This window comes from Dryas octopetala, chromosome 4 (genome assembly GCF_963921425.1).
Source record: "Dryas octopetala chromosome 4, drDryOcto1.1, whole genome shotgun sequence".
In the NCBI taxonomy this organism is placed as follows: Eukaryota; Viridiplantae; Streptophyta; class Magnoliopsida; order Rosales; family Rosaceae; genus Dryas; species Dryas octopetala.
The window spans coordinates 16,752,652-16,766,724 of NC_141369.1; the positions used below are offsets into that span (position 1 = coordinate 16,752,652).

Genomic DNA, 14,073 nt, shown 5'->3' on the forward strand with positions numbered 1-14,073 from the left:
GCTTGTTTTTTGTACAAGTAAGCCAATTAGGCTTAGCTGACCTTTCCCTTGAAATTTTATGGACCATTCCATCACATAGACCATGGTTTAACTCAAAAAGGAGGGCACCAGTGCTTTGACCAAGGTTCTCCAGCACTAAATAAGGCAAAGCCAAAACTTAACCCATCACATCATAAGAAAGTCATTACCCCATAAGGTCATGTCTTAGTTGACACATTCAATCCAGGGGTCAAATCTGAAACCTTATCAAACGAAACCTAGAATGCAATTCTCCACTTCTGAACCTAATTTTATCTTGTCAGAAAACTCCAAAGAAAAACCTGCCAAGTTTTTTTCTTAGTTTCTGCCTTTTATTTCCCTTCTTTTGTTTTCTAAGCCAATAGCCGTAGTACATGGGTTTTGACTTTAAAGTTTGAAGTCCATGAGTAGAAGCCAACAAATAATGAAGAATATGCGTGGGGCTATTTCTGTTAAGTAGCAAAGACTTTTTAATTTTATTTTATTTTATTTTATTAATAGTAAGTAGCAATGATGAGTGCCATAACTCTAAAAGATGACATTTGTCTAAAAGTTTAAAACAAAAAATTATCATTAAATTTGGCATATACCATTTGTTAGCGTGGCCATTATGCACTCAACATTAATAAGTGACATAAACAATTTTACACAAGTTTTCTTATAAATGGTAAGTTAACATAGGTTATATGAATATACATAATAGAAAATTTTAATCGTACGTACACATATATCATACAAATACGATATTAATACTATTATTTTTGCCTACAAACGCACTCTTAATACTTAAATTTAACAAGTTCAAGCCAATTTTTTTATATTAGACTAGATTTGTAAACCGCTAATTCTATTCTTATACAATTATACATAATATAGTCTTCGTACCATAAATAAATTCCGTGAATATATAATACATAGTTATATATTACACTATAAGTAATAATATAAAGATCCTTTAATTGAAACTCCCTCGTATAAATCCCTTAATAGAAATTCTCTCGAGAAATCTCTTATAGTGTGTTCGGATGAAGTAATTATAGTTTTCATAGAAATTCATAAATGATGAAATTTAAAACTTCATCATTAAATTTCCATCAATTGCATTTTTTATTGTTTGGATATATGTATGTAGAATTTAGAAAATGACAGAAATTACAAATTTCATTGTTTGGGTAACGGATGTTATTTAAAAATTTAAATAGTGCAGTGGTAAAAAAAAATTTAAATAATTGCAGGAGCTAGGGTTCCTAGTCTTAGGGATGCTTCACTGCTAATATTGATTGATATGAGCTTGTTTCATGCCATTATAGCTGGAAAAATCGTTAAACCCATGTCGTAACACACACACATATATATATACACTCACAGACCCATGCCGTAATATATATATATATATACCCATATTGATTAATATGGGTGGGTATATACTCACACACATATTGATTAATATGTTCACAGACCCTGAACATACCTATGTCATAGCATATATATATATATATACACGACACATGTTGATTAATATACTCACACACATATTGATTAATATATTCACAGACCCTGAACATACCTATGTCATAGCATATATATATAATATATATGTTCACAAAACCATGTCGATATATATATATATGTTCACCGACCGTCGTAAGTTGTGATTAGATTGTGGGCTAACATATATATATATAATTGTTCCTCTACCTATAAATTTTATTTGCAATCTTTCATAGACCCATGTCTCAATTCACCCAAAGAAAATTCATAGATTAACCATCAAATCATATTATAAATCAGAGAGAAAGAACCCATGAGTATTTGTAGTGAAATAAAATTAACATACGTGAGAAGGGAAACAAATTAGCAAATCTCTTCAGCATAGCACCATGGTGACTGATCTAGTTGGGTTTTTGTCGTTCTGCTTCTATTTTTGTCGGAACCGGGCTGCTTTGAGATGTAGAGAAGCACCTATGTACCTACGTTTGTTTTTTGGGCGGGATGGAAAAAAAAATTTCCGCTTGTTTTTATGAGTAATTTTGTTTTTTTAGAATTTCCAAATTTATTCCCACTTAGAAAAGAGAATTCATGCTTGCATAAGAATTGTAAAATGACGCCTATTTTGTTGGAATTTAAACTCAGGATTTCAGCTCTATAAATTTCACAAATATTTCTCCCGTAATTTGTGAATTTCTCTATTAATTTGACCAAACACAGAACTTTTAATTTTCCATGCATGAAATATTGACTTTTTTTTAAATCTCAAGTTTTTCTTCAGCATCCAAACACACTGTTAATGAAAACTCCCTCCTAGAAATCTTTTAATGGAAACTCCCTCAGAAATCTCTTAATGGAAACTCCCTCATAGAAATCCCTTAATAGGAACTCTATACATTGTAGCCTTTGTAGGGTAGGATGACAGAGTTTGTTATGTAACACAAAACAACAGCGCATGTCACACACGTAGGCCCAATCCCAATCTTCTTCTCTCTCCATAGAAAAGCAACACGAAGACAGAGAGTAGGAGTGAGTGAATAAGATAATAGAGAAGCTTCAAAGCAGCGTACTATGAAGCAACAACACCAACACATTCCTCTCTCACTTTACCTCACCTTCAATCAATTCAAAACCCCCACTCACGCACAGACATAAGCCTCCCTCCATTCACAAAGCAATTCCCTCTCTCTCTCTCTCTCTCGCTCTCTCTCTCTCTCTCTCTCCCTCTGTTTCGTTCTTGAATGACGCGTTTTAATGGCGGCTGCTGCACCTCCTTATCTATCCAATCTGGGTTCTAAATTTCCATGTCAGTGTCACTCACAAACACAAACTCAAAGACAAACGCAAACACCCATGTTCTCTTTGTGCTCCTTCATCTTCTTCTTCACCTTTTCTCTCTTTGCCTTTTCCTTCTCTGTTTACAAAAAGCTGAAGAAAACAGAGCAAAAGCAACAGACCCAGAACGACCTATTCGAATTAAAGCGTTCTTTGTCCGAGACTTTGGGCACGACCCATAATCCGAACCATGAAAATGACCCGATCCATTTCGCCCACCCGCCCCACAAGCTTCTCGTCGAGATCCTACCCACTGATTCTCCCAAATGGGCGAGCTTGTTCGTGAACAGAGAGGGTGGTGGCGACCCGGATAACGACCCGGAGAGGTGCGAGTCGGGCGAGCATCAGAGAGTGAAGAAGAAGAAGAAGAGGGCCAAGAAGAAGAGCACCTCCTCGCATTTGAAAGAAGAAGATGGTGGTGGTGAAGATATCTGTGATAAGGAGAATTCAGGTCCGGTTTTGGGTTCTCGGATCAAGGAGGAATTGGTTTGTTTTTACCCGTTTACATCATCGAGTAGTGCTACACAGAGGAAGATCAAGCAGCAATATGATGAGCTTATGAAATGCCATGAGTCCAAGAAATTGACACTCGCTCAGGTTTTTGAATTTGGTCCCCAAAAGTTTCATTTTTTTTACATTTTTTAATAATGTTTTTTCTGTTTAGTTATGTTTTTCTACAATGTTTTACAATGTTAGTGTATATTTAATGTAGTGTGAGTATTGATGGTACAAAATGAATGTTAGCTGTATCTTGTTCTGCTCAGATGTCTTTAAATGAATGTGAGATTCATCTTTAAGCTATTAGGAGAGTCTTAGATGGAATGAGAAAATAAATTCAATGGATTTTTCTTGTTGCACTCTTAAAACCTACTCCTTGTAAGTGTTCAGGATATCATGTTTAAAAAGTAATTGCATATTGCAGAATTTTGTATGCTAGCCTCAATTGGTTACTCCATTTACTGAAACATAGGATTGGCTTTCTTTGCTAATCCTATGTTTGGCATCACTTGTGTGAAAATAAGAGGACTTATGAATTGTTATTTGAAATTAATGTATGGCCTCATGAGCAGCTGGAGAATGAGATGATAGATTATTCTTACATGTGAAATGATAATGAGACCATGGTTTTATACTAACCGGGAGGCTAGAGTGTTGCCATTTGCTTGATTCCTTCCATTGTAATTTGGATTTCGATTAGTGTTATAGCGTCGCTGTTAAAAATAGTCAAGCTTGGTTGTCTTGATGATGTTGCTAATTGAAGAAGAATAAACTATTCAGGCATTATATGATTGTATTCAAGACTCAATTATAAATTTTTACAGTGTTTCTGTGAAGATTTGTAATTCCAAAGCTTATACCTTAGGGCTCACCTTGAGTCTCGGCTGAAGGAGATTAACTTATGGTACCTAAGTCCAGTGTTAGAGGTAGAAATGAGGTTAGTGGTAACCATTCTTCAAATCTTTATAAACAGATCTCATCGTACAATAAGGAACAATGGAATGTTGGATTTGGGAATTAACTAAATGACTTCAGGAAATTGTCTGGAATAAAATGCCATAAACATATTTCAACATTGTTATTCTTTACAAAATTTGATTATTTCTGCACTTCTTAATCTTGAGTTAGTCCTTTAGAAGAATCAGAAAACTGGAGCTTAAGAGGGTTTGCATCTTCAGGTCATCTTATTGTCAGTTAGTCAACTTCAGTGCTGAAAATATCTATATATTTAGAGTGTGCATCAGTGCAGGGAATGAATGAAATTATTGTTTGTGTCGTTGATAGTTGTACTATACAAGCAAGACTTTGAGCTGTTCTTTAGAAGCCTCATCATAATCTTGGGTTAATCCCATTAACCTATCCTAGTGCTGACCCTTTTTCCCACCCTCCTGCACCATTTGGGCTAACCCCATGGGCTTGTGAATTCTGTATTCTACTTACATGAAAAATATGGTAAATTGGAGAAAAATGATAGAGAGACATCAATAGATAGCTAGAACTACTGATATATATCCCATTCTTATTGTTCTCACTTTCTCAGGGTTTAATTTTGATGATAGATACACCCCAAGCCTCTTTAAGTCCGTAACACGTGTGACTTGTCAAACACATCTTATTTATAGTTGAATAGTTAAGGGATAAACCTGCAATGTTATAATAATACTTCGTGTTCTCATATATGCAGGTTGGACAGTTTGCTAATTGCTTGGTTGAGGCTAGAAATGAACTACAGCACAAGTACATTCTAAAATTATATCCAATGAACTAATCCCTTCTCCCTGTTCCCTGCTTTTAGTATATATGAAGTATCAAGTGATTTAGACTCTTCATCTCTTTCTTCTTTTCTTTTTTTTCCTGACCTGAAGACTCTTTATCATCATATGGATTTCCTGGAATCATCTTTCTTTTCTCAAATTCATCACTACTTTAACTTCCACCTTCTTCTTTTTTTCCTTTTCTGTAACAGGGCAGATGTCATTCAACGTAAATTCACGATAACAAAGGCTCTACTATTCAAGGCAGACAGATCTTCTTTTGACCGCCTTCGTCAACAGGTTGGCCGGCTTTATAAAAGAATTTTGGAAATTGGTAGTTAGTAATGTTACCGAGTACTTGGGTCATCTTTCAAGAGGATTTATGCATTGATTTTTCAGATATGCAAGCTAGAATTAGAACAGAAGAGACTGGAAGAGGATACATCTGTCTACAATTGGCTCCAACAACAGCTTAAGCTTTCACCAGCATACAAGAAGGTACTAAATATAACCCTTAACCTATAAATAATATATGGCAGTTATGATTGAAGAAGTTTGACTTCTGTTTATTTTTCTATTCTCCTAGTAGATACCTTACAAGAAAAAAATTAATATTTAATTGAATTGTCTTTCTCCCTTGCCCTCATTTTTATACGATAAGCTAATGATATTTTTTCCTTATCATCAAAGATGCTTGAAATTAGTGCCTGCATGGAGTTGGAGGCCAAATCCAGAGAGCAAATGGAAGATGTGGAATGTACTGAAATTTCATTTGAAGAGTTACTAGCACAAGAAAAGAAGGATTCATTCTGGTTGGTGGCTAATGTTTAACCCCCACTCGTTTACCAAAACAACTTAATCCTTCTCTTTTACTTTCTAGCATGACTTTCTAATAATCACATTGCAAAATCAAATGCAGGCAGAAAAATAGGAAACCAAGATCATGATCAAGCTGATGACAGTGACTTCTTGCTGATTGTACTCATCATCTATGTCATTTTAGCAGTGAACAGTAACAGGGAGTGTCTTCAACTTCCACTGTGGTTCTTTGGGTTAAGCTTGACTGGATGGGGCTATATGTTGGTATCACAAAGTCATGGGATTTTCTTTGGTAGAATAGTCTTGGATTTGACCTAACTTGAATGTTTATAAAAGGAATGCGACAGTTTTTACATATTTAAACCCATGGGCTTGCCAAAATTTTGTACCCTAGTTTTCCATTAATTTATTGAGAATGATATATTGTAATTACATTCAATTATGGTGGGTATACTTTATACTTAGAATTCAAGGTGTATTGTTCAGAGTAATGTTCTCAGGAATGCCATAACTATGGCCATGGATGGGCAGGGTGGGGTAGGGTGGGCCATGGATGGGAGGAAAAATTATAAAAATTGAAATAAGGATAAATTTAAGATATTATGAAAATTAGTGGGTGTGATGAATAAAAAAGTTGGTACAAATTTAATCCCCATTTATTCAAACACTAGAAAAATGTTATTCTACTACCTAAAAGTCTAAAACAAGCTTTGAATGCTTCTATTTTATTTATTTTTTTGGTTCAGAAACAAACTTGAGTACTGCATTGTTCAAAAGATATGACATTTACTTTTTTTCCAATACATAGAAAATTATAGTACAAGACTGTCGAGTTGCAATGTATGATGCCAGTAGTAATTTAATTGAAAATACTAATGAAATAACTAAGACTTCACAAAATCCATGTGTACGCATGCCGTTGATATATAGGAGCAATAAGCTTAAACTACTAAGTACAGTTCCACAACATTGTAAACAGAAAAACATGCCAAGCCCTATAATGCTACAATCAACAAAACATAGAGTTTTGATGAGTCAGAAAATTTTCTTGTATCCTATGAAAGCCAATTAGAACATTCAACACCCTTCTGCTTTCTCTCATGTAGGTCTGATTTTTCATCTTGCCTTCATCATTTGACATGCATCTTTAGATCAGTCAATCTTCACAGAGGAGTAGATCTTCCGAACAAACCAGAGACATGCGTAGAAACCAATGGTTCCAGTCAAGACAAAGAAAGCATAAGAAACAATTAGCATATACCCAAAATAAAGGATGCCCGAAACCAGCTTTGTGATCTCCAACTTGGTAAAGAAGTAGAAAGCAGAGTAGAGGAGAAGGTAAAGCGCAGATGAGCCTGCGGTCAGGTATGATCTCCACCACCAGTTGTAGTCTTCACTGCACAACTGGAAGTAGCAGAGCACAATTGTTATCTCCGCACAAGTGATTAAAAGGATAACAAACACGATAAAAAGGAAGCCGAAGATGTAATAGAACTGGTTCAGCCAAATTGATGTTAAGATAAAGAACAGCTCGATGAACACAGCTCCAAATGGAAGAATGCCTCCAATGAGTATAGAGAAGACTGGTTTCATATACCATGCCTGCTCTGGTACCTGCCGAGGAATTTTGTTAGTCTTTACAGGGTCTTCAACAGCTGGTTTTTTGAACCCCAAATAACTACCCACAAAGACCAAGGGCACTGATATTCCGAACCATAAGAAAACCAAAGCAAACATTGTCCCAAAGGGCACAGCCCCAGAAGACTTCTCCCCCCAAATTAGGGCATTCAGCACAAAGAAGACTGCAAAAAGAATTCCTGGAAACATAAATGCAGTCTTCAAGGTATTCCTCTTCCACTCTGTACCCTTGAACATTTTGTACAATCGTGCAGAGGAGTAACCAGCAAATAAGCCCATGAAAACCCACAAGAGAACCATGGCAGTCATGAGACCCCCTCGGTTGGAAGGAGACAAGAAGCCCAGCAATGCAAATATCATAGTTACTAGTGTCATTCCAAAGATCTGAACGCCTGTACCGACGTAGACACAAAGTAAATTGGAATTGATTGGTGCCCTAAAAACATCTCCATTAACAAGTTTCCATCCAGTTTCTTCTTGAGCCTCATCTTGGGTGTCCAACTGATTATAGTTCGCGATATCTCTGTATAGAGTTCTCATCATAATCATAGCCACCATACCAGATAAGAAGAGGACAATCATCAGAGAATTTATAATTGAGAACCAGTGGATCTGATCATCATTCATGAGGAGGTATGTATCCCAACGAGACGCCCATTTGATATCAGTTTCCTGTTGGGGAGTGGGGGGAGGACGCAAAAGTTCATAAATTTGTAAAAAGGAAGAAAGAGGAGAGGTAGCCAAGAGTTCAAAACTTTATGTACCTTAAATGAAACATCATATGTAAATACAATTTCCTTATCTTTGTCAACTTCTTGGGGAACAGTGCTTCCTGGAAGTAGATTTTTCGTGTCTTTAGTGCATGTTAGCAACCGAGTATTCTTCTCATCCCACTCCTTATATTCATGATTGATACTGTTGACAAGAGGCATATGAGGAAACATGAGAATCATAATTAAGTGATTCATTTCTTAATGAAAAAAAAAATGAGAATTTCCATGAATTCATAGTTTCTTATTACTAAATCTTTTACACAAGGCATTATTCTTTAAAAATCAATTTGAAATGAAGGGGGTTATATAAGAAAAGAATTCATTACTTGGGCAAAAAAAAAAAAAAAAACCATTAGATACTTGCTACAACTTTAAGATAGGCATACCAAAAGTTAGACAAAAAAAGAAGGTAAAAGAGTACACAGAATAAAGGAAGTAAAAAGTAACAATTTTCAGACAATAGAGAACTCTTTAAAAGTTAAACCCTTCCTTTACTATGTTACACTATGCAGCTAATTATAAAAATCCACCTTAGAAATATCTCCAAGGAAAGACCTTGCTTTCTGCTTTCTGAAAGGGAAGGACCCTCCAGGTATCAAAAATAGATTACCACACTTTCTTTTCTTTTGCTTCTAACGGCATTTCTAACTTCAGAAACTAAAGAGGCAGCGAATATGCTTTATTCAAAGTTAATAACCATACAAGATAGATACTCAGCATAGGTCAACTGCACATGCATTACAAAAGAAATGTATACAGTTTCTTTTCTTTTACTGTCAACGGCATAACAACATTTCTAAATTCCAACCAACAAAACCAGCACCTAATTGAGGCTAACTGAACATACATGAAAAGAGAGATGCAACACACTGACCAAAAGGAGGAAAAAACAAAAACAAAAAAAATACAAAAAAGAAAAGAAAAAATTATAGCACCTGTTTGTAGTAACCTCAAACCCAACAATTCGAGCAGAATCAGTCTCAGGATCTTTGTGATACATAACTCGGAAGCTCAAGTGGTTGTTGATAAAATATTTCTCCTCCTTGCTCTATAAAACAAATAAAAGAATAAGATAGCGCAAACAAGTAACACTTCAACATTAGCAACTTCTTTCTAAAGCATACCCCAGCATAATTTCCTTTGAACCCAACACCGAATCCATGTTCATAAGTTGTTGATGGACTTCCATCCCGCCTTTGTCTCAGAACAGCAACTGGAAGGTTATCCAAAATCCTGTAGCACAATTCAGAGGTCTCGATTAAACCCACAAGCAACATAAACTGAGCATTTCCTTTATATTAATTGATGCGACCAAGGGAGAGAAATGAAGTTACATAAATGATAAACTTAAGAAGACAAATTATATAGGAATGCAATTAGAAATTAAAAAAAAAAAAAAAAAAAACTTGAAATTACAAACATAGAAAATACTGGCATAACATATTTACTTACATTTGTACTCGATATTTATCATTAATTTTTTCCTTGAAATTTTTTGCAGCTTCAGCGTCAAGCTTTACTCGACAAGCGACTACACATGATTGCTCCTCCCTCATTTTGAACTGGGAAAGAATTTATAAATAGAGGTTTTAAAAACAAAGTATAACAAGCAATATTGACAATATTGTTCAAACATTTATCTATTAATGGGATGATAAAATGGGAAAAGGGTTATAAATGCTCACAGTGTAGACAGAATTCTCGATGCGATCACCACGGAGAACCTCCCCCAGATTTTCTGCACTGTTTACTATCTGTGTGGGCGTACAATATTTCAAGAAGTAGTAGTCATAGGGGAGTTGTGTCTTTGTAGATGACAATTTGTTCACTTTGATAGAAAGTTCATCGCCCTGTCAGAAAGTATACAACCACAGGACAAAAATTGGTAATTCTAAGTAATAAAATGAAAAATACGGAAATGGAAACATAGCTGACTTCCAAAGTAAAAATCAATTCAATTAGAAGTGCAGGCTAGCAGATGTAATCGTATATTTCAAATCAAAGTTATAGCCAGACACAAAAATTGGACATCCAGAAGAGGGGGGAAGCTTAAATCATGCATGTAGGAAAAACAGCCAGGGCATTGTCACATGAGCTTGAATACTATGTATAGACATCTAATTTGTTTACAGAAGTACTTGACGTTAATGTTCGCTTAAAGACATCTGTAATAATCAACAGACGGATATCTCCACTTTAATGAATATTCTAGCATCATTATTATAACAAACACAATTGAAACCATCAAATTTAACAAACACCCAATGACCCAAACAACATTTCACAAATACCTGTCCCCATTGTTAAAGACAATACAAATTAGCTCGATCGTTTGATTAAACAGTGTACAAAGGTATCATTACTATCTTATTTATCAGGAAAATAACTAGTCCCAACTTTGGCAGCATTAGATGGTTTATTGCTCCCTCATTATCTAAATTTTGCATCATTGTGGTCTTGTATCATTTCTCAACCACACTTCTATTTTGACACTCCATAAAGTTGATCTCTTTAACATTTCTGTTGTATTAAAACCGAATTATCAAATTCTTAAACACACAAATCTATCTAAGCTCTAAAGCAACTACTAAATTAAACCACAAGCTCAAGCTCAAAAATCCAATCCAAACCCCAGAACCCAAAAACCAATGTCATAGATCTAAGAAAAACCAAAAATAGATCCAACCCAAAACCCCAGATCCAACAAAGACAAACCCACAACGATCCGGCACCAATCCAAAAACTAAGGAAGACATGGAAAGCAAGTCAAGCAGAAACCAATCAAAGGGTCAACGAATTCGAAGCGAAAAAATAAGAAAAAAGAGAGAATGGGAGTTAGAGCGAGAGAGAGCATACAGTGTGGAAATCGCGAGGAGCGACGCCTGGGAGATAGAAGCAGTGGGCTGACGAGATGAGGAGCAGCAGCAGCACCACAGTGAATGTCAGGGACGTCGTCCTGGTTGTACGGGTGGAGATCCTCCTACCCATCTTCATCTTCTTCGTCTTCGATTTGAGAGAGAGAGAGAGGTGTTTACACTTTACAGAGGTTTTCGCATGATGGATAAAAAATCACGCTATTTCCACTTCTCCATTTGATCATCAATCAACTAGAAAGTCTAGAATCGTGTATTAAGGAAAGGTATGTTGTTATAGATTCTTTTATTTTATATTTATGGATACCAAATTTGGAATCGATTACATAATCACTTTAGAAGATTTAAGATTTATCTTTGGATTTAATATTTTATTACTATCTACTTTCTAAATTAAGTCTAGGGGCGCTCCTTGTCTTGTTTATATATCCAGCTAGCTTTTCTCCGTGCTACTCTAATGAATTTTGAGACAATTAAGTTTAATTTATGAATTTTTTTTTTTTTTCACTTATGACATAATTTAACTTTTATATTATTATAACGACGGTCATAACTCAGAACTTCTTTTCATAAAAGGGAAGACTAGGTGCTACCACTATACCAAATGATTGACAATGACATAATTAAGTTCCTTAAATTAAAAGAAAATTTTTTTTGCATGGCTAAGTTTTTTTTTTTTTTTTTTTTTTTAATAGATTTACGGGAAAGAGAATTGAATTTAAGTGCGAAGGAGCAAACTCTATGGCGCTTCTATATGGGCAGCCCACCAATTGCTTTGCATGACTAAGTTTAAGTAAGTTTGAATAACATCTCCCAATGATTGCAAATAGGGGCGTAACACTTTGATTTATGGAATATTGATTTTTATATAAATTCAGCTAAACTTGTAGACACACAATTCACTTGCTTGGTGGTTATTTTTTGTGATAAGAAATATTTTTGATTTTGACATTAATCTAAATTCAGCACAATAACATATTCATGCAAAATGTACATTAAACTCTCTAGGAGTGGAGCCAATAATTCTTGTACCGAGCAGAAAAATCTCCAACCTAGACACAACCAAAACAACATCAAATCAATATAAAAAAAAAAAAACACACACACACGTAAATCTATATCAATCGACCATTTAAACGCTCATAAAGAGTATTCAAACACTCGCAATGCTTATGTAATTTGTTAATTAATTACAATCGTATTTTGTTTAGGATGACTAATTTATTTTAATCTAATGTAAATGACTATTAATGTACTGTGTAGCAAGGTCTTAAAATGTATATTCGATTAACAACAAATTAAATTAAAATCGAATAAAATTGACATATCATCTACATATTGTACCCTTGAGTTTGGCAAAAGCACTTTCAGATTAATAAGAGCGCTTTTGATTGCGTTTGAAAGAAATTAATAAAAGTGTTTATGGGTTATAAAAGTGTTTTTAAGATGAAGCATTTGAAATTTTTATAAAAATTTGCACGTGCTTATGAACAGAAGCGCTTCTAGTAAAAACGCTACTGATTATAAACGCTTCTAAGAAGCAGTGCCAAACGGGCCCTAACACCTTCCCCCCGAGGTACAATATATAGATGATATGTCAATTTCATTCGATTTTAATTTAATTTTCATTCTATTAATGTACTGTGTAGCAAGGTCGTACAATGTATATTCGATTAACAATAAATTAAATTAAAATCGAATGAAATTGACATATCATCTACATATTGTACCTTAGAGTTTGGCAAAAGCGTTTTCAAATTAGTAAAAGCACTTTTGATTGCGTTTGAAAGAAATAAATAAAAGTGTTTTTGGATTATAAAGCGCTTTTAAGTGGTTTTTCATGCCAGATGCTTCCTCAAGAAGCACTTCCAAGTGCTTTTGCATGAAGTACTTGAATTTTTTTTAAAAATTTGTATGTGCTTAGGAACAGAAGCGCTTCTAGCAAAAACGCTACTGATTATAAGCGCTACTGATTATAAGCGCTTCTAAGAAACAGTGCCAAACGGGCCCTAATACCTTCCCCCCGTGGTACAATATGTAGATGATCTGTCAATTTCATTTGATTTTAAAAACATGAGCTGTGGAGGTGCTCCCCAATGTTTGCTTAATTGACATATCATCATACCCTAGAGTTTCTCAAGTCGTTAGGGCATCTCCAGTCATTCCTTAGAGCATTCCAAGTCGTTAATTGAAAATTTCAGTTTGTAACTAGAGGGGTTGCACCTTTGTTGCATTTCAAATTGTACCTAGTGATATAACAAGTCATGTTTTGATGTTCTCAAGTCATACCCTACAGTTTCTGAAGTTGTTCCTTAAGGCATCTGAAGTCGTTTCTTAGGGAATCCCAAGTCGTTCCTTGAGAATTTCAGTTCGTAATTCGAGGGATTTCAAATGTTTATACCCTTGGTGCATTTCAAATTGTATTACAAGTCATGTTTTTACGGTTCCTAAGTCATATCCTAGAGTTTCTTAAGTCGTTCCTTAGGGCATCTAAAATCGTTCCTTAGGACATTCCAAGTCGTTCTTCGAGCATTTCAGTTCGTAACTAGAGAAATTTTAAATGTTTATACACTTGGTGCATTTCAAATTGTACCTAGTGATATTCCAAGTCATGTTTTGACATTTTTCAAGTCATACCCTAGAGTTTCTCAAGTCGTTCCTTAGGCCATCCCAAGTCGTTCGTGGAAATTTTTAGTTCGTAACTAGAGGATTTTACAATGTTTATACCCTTGGTGCATTTCAAATTATACCAAGTGATATTTCAAATCATGTTTTGATTGATCCCAAGTCATACCCTAGAGTTTCTCAAGTCGTTCCTTAGGGCATATGAAGTCGTTTCTTAGGGCATTGCAGGTCGTTTCATGAGAAATTCAGTTC

At 34.9% G+C, this 14,073-nt stretch overlaps 2 protein-coding genes across 2 annotated transcripts; one reads left to right on the plus strand and one right to left on the minus strand.

Moving 5' to 3' along the window:
- The first annotated feature begins 2,771 nt into the window (after positions 1 to 2,771).
- On the plus strand, positions 2,772 to 6,384 carry LOC147287415 (CA-responsive protein). The gene is made up of 6 exons (XM_086242739.1): positions 2,772 to 3,438; positions 5,024 to 5,076; positions 5,306 to 5,393; positions 5,493 to 5,591; positions 5,784 to 5,905; positions 6,013 to 6,384. The coding sequence occupies exons 1-6, from the start codon at positions 2,860 to 2,862 to the stop codon at positions 6,038 to 6,040; spliced, it is 969 nt and encodes a 322-aa protein (XP_086098865.1). The 5' UTR covers positions 2,772 to 2,859; the 3' UTR covers positions 6,041 to 6,384.
- Positions 6,385 to 6,803: 419 nt separating this feature from the next.
- On the minus strand, positions 6,804 to 11,447 carry LOC147287416 (transmembrane 9 superfamily member 7-like). Its single transcript, XM_086239174.1, has 7 exons — positions 11,180 to 11,447; positions 10,009 to 10,173; positions 9,776 to 9,885; positions 9,448 to 9,556; positions 9,259 to 9,371; positions 8,315 to 8,465; positions 6,804 to 8,222 (listed from the first exon to the last, which is right to left on the minus strand). Exons 1-7 carry the CDS (start codon positions 11,315 to 11,317, stop codon positions 7,065 to 7,067), a joined length of 1,944 nt encoding a protein of 647 aa, XP_086095300.1. The 5' UTR covers positions 11,318 to 11,447; the 3' UTR covers positions 6,804 to 7,064.
- Between the last annotated feature and the right edge of the window lie 2,626 nt (positions 11,448 to 14,073).